At 40.2% G+C, this 8,351-nt stretch overlaps 1 protein-coding gene across 1 annotated transcript; it reads left to right on the forward strand.

Annotated features, from left to right (window-relative positions):
* Window positions 1-1,594: 1,594 nt before the first annotated feature.
* Window positions 1,595-7,331, forward strand: LOC131334124 (uncharacterized). The gene is made up of 2 exons (XM_058369003.1): window positions 1,595-2,640; window positions 6,935-7,331. The coding sequence occupies exons 1-2, from the start codon at window positions 2,070-2,072 to the stop codon at window positions 6,970-6,972; spliced, it is 609 nt and encodes a 202-aa protein (XP_058224986.1). The 5' UTR covers window positions 1,595-2,069; the 3' UTR covers window positions 6,973-7,331.
* The last annotated feature ends 1,020 nt before the right edge of the window (window positions 7,332-8,351 follow it).

Below are 8,351 nucleotides of genomic sequence, written 5' to 3' on the forward strand. Positions count from 1 at the left end.
TAAAAGTTCAGGTTTTGGGAAGTTCTGGGATTCTGGACAGCTTTTGGCTTGTGTACCTCGTGAAATTCCTCAAGTTTAAGCATGCTGGGTGGACATGAGTTCTTATGATTCTTAAGTATTGTTAAGTTGGCGATGTTTTGGCTGTGGAATCACTTGAAAAGGTTAAGAACTCAATTTATTGTGAATTTTTGAATGTTGGTCTGATCTTGAGAATCTGTTTTGAGACAGATTTGTATATCTGTTGTGTTTGTCAATTTTCCCATCCTCATATTTCGAATTTGGTCTTGATTCCTTCACAACTCTTGAAGTACATCCTCTTGCGAAGCTTTTGACACCAAAATTGTTCGATAATGATAAAAACTCGACACATAGTGATTTGTCGAAGTTGGGACCATCTTGAGATGTTCCTATGCGGAATCGGCACAAGTTTGGATTCATGTTATGATTGTATTTGAAGTTTAGGTATTCTGAGCATAAATAGGATTGTTTTGGCATTTGTTATCTAGTTGAGTTGATGTGGGATATTACTAATGCACTTGTTAAGCCTTCCAAGTATTTCCATACTAAAATGTTTGGCTTGTGGATAGGTGACGAGTCGGTGAATCAAGGAGCACCGAAACCATAGTAGTACTTTCTTTTGGAGTATGAGATGAGTGTTTGATTCATCGATGTTGTTCTATATTGAATTGAACTTAAATGTTGGCTTAGTGCCCAGTGATTGGCTTTATGCCAAAAGGCTTTTATGCCTTAAGCTATTGGCTGTGTGCCCGGTGATTGGCTTAATGCCAAAAGGCTTATGCCTTAAATTAATTGTTGTGTGTCCGGTGTTGCTTTTAACTTATCGATAAACTGTTGACAAGTTGAGATTATCTTTTAGCTGTACCTTTAATATTGAATTGCATCCATGTCTCATAAATACTCCTGGATTCCATTTTGGAATCCAGTTTTGCAGGCGTTGTAGATATCCACTGCTGATCATCGTGGTGTTGTACGCTCGCTTAGGGTAGCATGTAGGGAAGGCTGGATGAGTTTTGGTAGAATTTTGTAGATACGGATGTAGTTGCCGCCTATGTTAATATCTGTATAGTTTAACGTTTTCTTAAGACTTCCGCTGTGTTTGTAAGAACGTTATGTTTTGCGTTATCAATAAAATGACTTGTGATTAACTTAATTGCTAGAACTTGAATGGTAGGATTGGATTGGTGGTTAATGTTGCACCCCCACGTCGGTTTGGGCTCATTTGAGTGCTGGCCAGAGTGGGGTGTGACAGCTTGGTATCAGAGCCTAGGCTTATCTAGATTCTGAGAGTCGTTGAGCAAGTGGCAATCTAGCAGTGGATTTAGGAGTCGATCATATTTTGTCGAGTAGTTTAGTGTTGGTTTATCTAACATGATAAAATAGTATATGTTGTTGCTATTGTTAAATTGAATTGCAACAGGTAAGTAAAAATGGAAGAAGAAGCCTCTTCCCATCCTGAGCAAGCTGATCCGGCTGCTGGGGCTATACCGGCAGGAGTTCAGGCAGGGGCTAGGGATATTGATAGACTATTGGCGGCTTTGGCACAGTATGCTGAACGACAAGCTGCACCTCAGAATGTTGGATTACTAGAGAAATTCAAGAAGTTGTATCCAACGGAGTTTGAGGGTACTTTTAAGCCTCAAAAGGCAGAGGATTGGTTGAAAAGGGTTGAGAGGGTTCTAACAGCCATAGGAGTTATTGATGAACAGAAGGTGACTTTAGCAACCTTCACTTTGAAAGGGCAAGCTTTGATATGGTGGGAGGGAAGTCAGAGGTTGCTCTCAGCCCCATTACCAGATGTTTAGCCACCAGTGCCACAAGTAATTACATGGGCGAGGTTTGTGAAGGCTTTTAATGATCGTTACTATCCTGAGACGTATCGTTTCCAGCAAGAAGCAGATTTTATTAATCTTAAACAGGGGAGTATGTCAGTGGCCGAATATGAAGCCAAGTTTAATGCTCTTTCAGCCTATACTATAGATATGGGGGATACTGAAGAAAAGAAGAGTAGACGGTTCAAAAGTTGACTGGAGGATAATGTTCGAATCAGAATGACGTCTTATAAAGAAAAAGACTATGCGGATTTGATTGAAACAACGAAGAAGATTGGTAAGGATGTTGAAAAAATGTTTAGTAAACGAGAACAATCAAAGAAGAGTAAATTCGAGGCGAGGCAGGCTAGCCAAAGGGGAAAATTAGGTGGGTTTTATAGAGGTGGCGGAGGATTTCAACATTTGAAAGGTCAAAGTGAGGGTAAACAACAAGGTAGTCAAAGCTATGAGGCAAGTAAGCCAAGTTTTGGCAGGGGAAGTAGTTCAAGTGGACGTGGGACTCCTTTTCAATGTTATTGGTGTGGGTCACCCGATCATTGCATGAGAGATTGTCTGGAATTGGGGAAAGGGTTTAAATGTTTTAGATGTGGAGAAATTGGGCATATTGCAACTCATTGCACAAAACTGCAAGCTTTAGGTGCATCTTCTAGTGGCAGTGTTCCGGCTGGCCGTGGAACGAATTTGGGTGGGTCTGTTGGTCGGGGTGGTAGAGCGGGTGGAACTACAGCACCGGGGAGAGTGTTTGCCATGACACGGCAAAATGTTCAGGCAACTCCAAATGTGGTGAAAGGTACTCTTATGGTTTGTGGTGTTAATGCACAAATTTTAATTGACCCTGGTTCTACGCATTCTTTTGTGTCGAACTTGTTTAGTGTGCATTTGAATAAGCATTATGTGTTATTAGACATTGCTTTGGCAATATCTACTCCCGTTGGAGAAGTGGTGATAGTTGGGGTATCTTTTCCCAAGTGTGTGTTGAATATGTGTGGTAGGAATCTAGAAGTTGATTTGATTCCTTTAGTAATGTCCGATTTTGATGTTATTCTAGGAATGGATTTCTTATCCACACATCATGCATCTTTAGATTGCTTTAATAAAGAAGTTGTCTTTAAAATACCGGGAGAGTCGGAAATTAAATTTTGTGATGATAGACAGACTTCTGTAACCAGTATGTTATCTAATCTTAAAGCTGTGAGTATGTTGAGGAAGGGATGTCAAGGGTATTTGGCCTATGTTGTTGACACGAAGAAGAAACCATTAAAGTTATCGGATATACCGATTGTGATGGAGTTTCCGGATGTCTTTCCAAATGAATTATCGGGAATTGTGCTTGATATGGAGGTGGAATTTACTATTGAAGTGATACCGGGAATAAATCCTATTTCTATTCCACCGTATCGAATGGCACCAGCTGATTTGCTAATATTAAAAATTCAATTGAAAGATTTACTTGATAAGGGCTTATTCGATCAAGTATCTAACCATGGGGTGCACCAGTATTATTTGTGAAGAAGAAAGATGGTACTATGTGTATGTGCATTGATTACAGGCAGCTGAATAAGGTGACGATCGATACAGAATAAGTATCTGTTGCCTAAAATTGATGATTTGTTTGATTAGTTGCAGGGAGCGACTGTCTTTTCAAAAATTAATTTGAGATCGAGATACCATCAGGTTAAGGTGAAGGGCAGTAATGTCTCCAAAGCGCCTTTTTGAATGAGGTATGGCCATTATGAGTTTCTTGTTTTGCCTTTCGGAGTGACTAATGCTCCAACGGTATTTATGGATCTTATGAATAGGGTGTTTGAGCCGTATCTAGATTTGTTCATTATTGTGTTTATTGATGATATTCTGATCTATTCCCGAACTAAGGAAGATCATGAGCAACATCTGAGAATTATATTGCAGACTTTACGATTTAAGCAATTGAATGGTAAATTGAGAAAATGCAAATTCTGTTTTGAAAGTGTTGCATTTTTGGGCCATATGATCTGTCAGGATGGCATTTGTGTGGATCCAAAGAAGGTGGAGGCAGTAGTGAATTAGGAAAGGCCAACTAATGTTTTTGAAATCCAGCAAGATATTATCGGAGATTTATTCAGGGGTTTTCTTCTATTGCCTTTCCTATGACTAATTGACTAGAAAAGATGTAAAATTTGTGTGGTCTAATGAATGTGAAGACAGTTTTCAGGAATTAAAGAATCGGTTGGTGGCTGCGCTGGTATTGACTATTCCGATGGGTACCGAGGACATGGTGATTTACACTGATGCTTCTCATCAAGGTTTGGGTTGTGTTCTTGGCTTGTATCCAGTGTTCAAGAGTTTTAAACTTTACTGAGCTGAAACAGATGGGTATGGAGTTCTATTTGAATAGTAGTGATGCTTTGTTGGTGTGATTCAGTGTTCGGCCTTTGTTTGTGGACCGTATTCGGGATGGACAATGTGATGATCCATATATGGAAGAAATTAGAAAGAAGGTAGTTAAAGGCAAGACTTTTGGATTCAAAATTCAAGAGGATGGTATGCTTTTGTATGGACATAGAATGTGTGTTCCAGATGGTGTAACTCTAAAAGGGAAATCTTGGAGGAGGCCCACAGTTCAACTTATGCTATGCATCCAGGAAGTTCAAAGTTATATCGTGACTTGAGAGAGTTTTATTGGTGGGTTGGCATGAAGAGAGAGACTGCAGAATTTGTGGCTAATTGCTTGACATGTTAGCGAGTGAAAGTTGAACATCAAAGACCGATGGGTCTGTTGCAGAATCTTCCTATACCGGAGTGGAAATGGGAACATGTAATAATGGATTTTGTGACAGGGCTACCATGTTCTAAGGGAAGTTATGATTCGATTTGAGTTATTTTGGATCGATTGACAAAGACGGCTCATTTCCTACCTGTCAAGACCACATAGTCTACAGATAAGTACGCTCAAATTTATGTTAGTGGGATTGTTAGATGCATGGAGTGCCTTTGACTATTGTTAGTGACAGAGATCTGAAGTTTAATTCTCGATTTTGGGTGAGTTTGCTCCGAGCTATGGGTACTTCACTGAAATTTAGTACAACTTTTCATCCTCAAACCGACGGGCAATCTGAACGGACCATTCAGACTTTGGAGGATATGCTGAGGGTATGTGTTCTTGATTTTAAGGGCAGCTGGGATGAATATTTGCCATTGATTGAGTTTGCCTAAAATAATAGTTATCACAACAGCATTGGCATGCCATCGTACGAGGCTTTAAATGGCAAGAGGTGCAGGACACCAATTTGTTGGAACGATGTTGGTGAGAGACAGATGTTGGCTCAGCAAATGGAGCAATTAGGCAAGGATCGGAGGCTAGGTCCTGAAATGGTTAAACAACCCGTTGATGAAGTTCAAATTATAAGGGAGCATTTAAAAATTGCCTAAGATCGTCAAAAGAGCTATGCTGACAAACGAAGAAGAGATTTGGAATTTGAGGTGGGTGACCGTGTGTTCATTCATGTATCGCCTTGGAAAGGAGTTATTCGCTTTAAAGGAAAGAAGAAGTTGGCATCGAGGTGCATTGGGCCATATGAGATTACCGAAAGAGTAGGCACAACAGCTTATCGATTGGCTTTGCCAACGGAATTGGCGTGGTTGCATGATGTATTCCATGTTTCGATGTTGAGGAAGTATGTGCCAGATTCGACACATATGCTGAATAATGTGGAACCGATGGAACTAAAGGAGAACTTGACCTATGTAGAGGAACCGATTCGGATTTTGGAGTGAGGAGAGCATGTCCTTTGTTCAAAAGTAATACCGTTGGTGAAAGTTCAATGGTGTAATCATTCGGAGCAGGAAGGTACATGGGACACGGAGGAGTCTATGCGAAAGAGCTATCCACATTTGTTTGAATTTGGTACGGAATTTCAGGGACGAAATTTCCTAAGAGGGAGAGGGTGTAACACCCTTTATATTTGAGGTGCTTCATGTTACATTTAACAACTTAAAGGGATAAAGTGTATTTTTTTAAAGAGTTGTGCATGTGTGCCGTGTCTTATGGTGAGGGGTGTGTGTGTGTCTAAAAAATATAAGAAACCCAATAGGGCTGGATGTGTTTCAACGTAAGGAGAGAGAGAGAGAGAGAGAGAGAGAGAGAGAGAAAGAAGAGAGAGAACAAGAAGAGGAGGAAAGGGAATTCGTGGCTGTACTTCACGAATTTAATCAAGGTATCTAGAAATCTTCTAAATTCTTGAAAAAAATCCTGAATGTTCAACTCTGAGTCTATTGCATCGTGTTAAATTTTCAAAAAATAACTTGAAGTGTTTTGCCCTACAAAATTCGTGGACCGAACTGGTGTCTGGTTTGCGTCTGTGCTGGCAGCACAGACACGTGTTGGAAAAATGGGCATAACTTCTTGCTCGGGTGTCTATTTTGTGAACCGTTTCTTAATTCAAGAACTAGACTTGTATATCTTTCTGAATATGTATGGGTTGTGCCTTGACTCTTTCTAGATTATAGCAGTTTTTGAATTAAAAGTTCAGGTTTTGGGAAGTTCTGGGATTCTGGACAGCTTTTGGCTTGTGTTCCTCGTGAAATTCCTCAAGTTTAGGCATGCTGGGTGGAAATGAGTTCTTATGAGTCTTAAGTACTGTTAAGTTGGTGATGTTTTGGCTTTGGAATCACTTGAAAAGGTTAAGAACTCAATTTATTGTGAATTTTTGAATGTTGGTCTCATCTTGAGAATCTGTTTTGAGACATATTTATGAATCTGTTGTGTTTATCAATTTTCCCATCCTTATATTTCGAATTTAGTCTTGGTTCCTTCACAACTCTTGAAGTACATCCTCTTGCGAAGCTTTTGACACCAAAATCGTTCGATAATGATAAAAACTTGACACATAGTGATTTGTCGAAGTTGGGACTATCTCGAGATGTTTCTATGCGGAATCGGCACATGTTTGGATTCATGTTACGATTTTATTTGAAGTTTAGGTATTCTGAGCATAAATAGGATTGTTTTGACATTTGTTATCTAGTTGAGTTGATGTGGGATATTACTAATGCACTTGTTAAGCCTTTCAAGTATTTCCGTACTAAAATGTTTGGCTTGTGGATAGGTGACGAGTCGGTGAATCAAGGAGCACCGAAACCATAGTAGTACTTTCTTTTGGAGTACGAGGTGAGTGTTTGATTTATCGATGTTGTTCTATATTGAATTGAACTTGAATGTTGGCTTAGTGCCCGGTGATTGGCTTTATGCCAAAAGGCTTTTATGCCTTAAGCTACTGGCTGTGTGCCCGGTGATTGGCTTGATGCCAAAAGGCTTATGTCTTAAATTATTGGCTGTGTGCCCGGTGTTGCTTTTAACTTATCGATAAACTGTTGACAAGTTGATATTATCTTTTAGCTATACCTTTAATATTGAATTGCATCCATGTCTCATAAACACTCCCGGATTCCATTCTGGAATCCAGTTTTGCAGGCGTTGTAGATATCCACTGCTGATCATCGTGTGGTTGTACACCTCCCAAACGGGGGATCGCTATACAGGTTGATCATGCTTGTTTGGTTCCACTTCATAAACCAAGATCGTGGATATTTCCATGGCTTGGAACGTCCCCACACAATAACGGTTATCAAAAAAACAGAGTCGTACCGAGTTTATAGAAACTAGGAAAAACAAGTAGAGATTCCGGGTGCGGGAGCCAAGAGTACAATAAGGGGAAGGTGTTAGGCACCCCTCTTTGCCCAGTCGTAAGACTGGCCCATAATTGTTCATCATATGATTAGTACTTGCTTTATTTAATCCTAAACACCTAAATTGATTTTAGCCTTTAGCAGTTGATAAGGTGAGCCAGAACAATAATTGAAGCATGCATAAAAAATAAGCAGAACAGGCAGACTGTCCCAGCAAATTGATCCCTCAACCGGTGAATTGATATCACGGCCGAGGGATCCCACTGGATCGATGTATCGGGTGAAGGATTGATCCCCCAGCTGATGTTCTTCCTCACACCAAACTAAATGATTAACAGAAAATCAAAATGCTACGATTAATGTATAAAAGCATGAAATAAACCAAACCATAGGCCCCTGGGCCTCACCACCTTGATCCCTCAGTTGCTTGATTGCTTCGGATTAAGGGTGATTGACGGATTTGCTTCTCGAAAACCCTAGGGTTAGGGTTTGTACTTCGGGGGTTTGATCGTCGGATTGCGGCTGCCTTCGGGTGGTTAAGACTTTTGAAGAGGGAATATGAGAGAGTGTTTGTGCAGAGATTCGTGGCTTATGAGGATGATTTTGATGTTATTTTGGAACCCTAAGTGCCTCTTTATATAGGCAATTGGTGACTCACTTCGGCCAATCAAATGGCGTGAATCAATAAGGTAGTATAGGGTAATAGGATCTCTAGATGAAATTTGCTTCGTAGCCCGAACGCATCGGAAAAAGGCTGCTAGGGTTTTGAGAATGGGTCAAACGTTTGACAGAACATTTCAGAATCTAGAATAGACGATCTGGCAGTAGAGTAAAGGA

The sequence above is a fragment of the Rhododendron vialii genome, chromosome 7a (assembly GCF_030253575.1).
Source record: "Rhododendron vialii isolate Sample 1 chromosome 7a, ASM3025357v1".
Classification (NCBI taxonomy): Eukaryota; Viridiplantae; Streptophyta; class Magnoliopsida; order Ericales; family Ericaceae; genus Rhododendron; species Rhododendron vialii.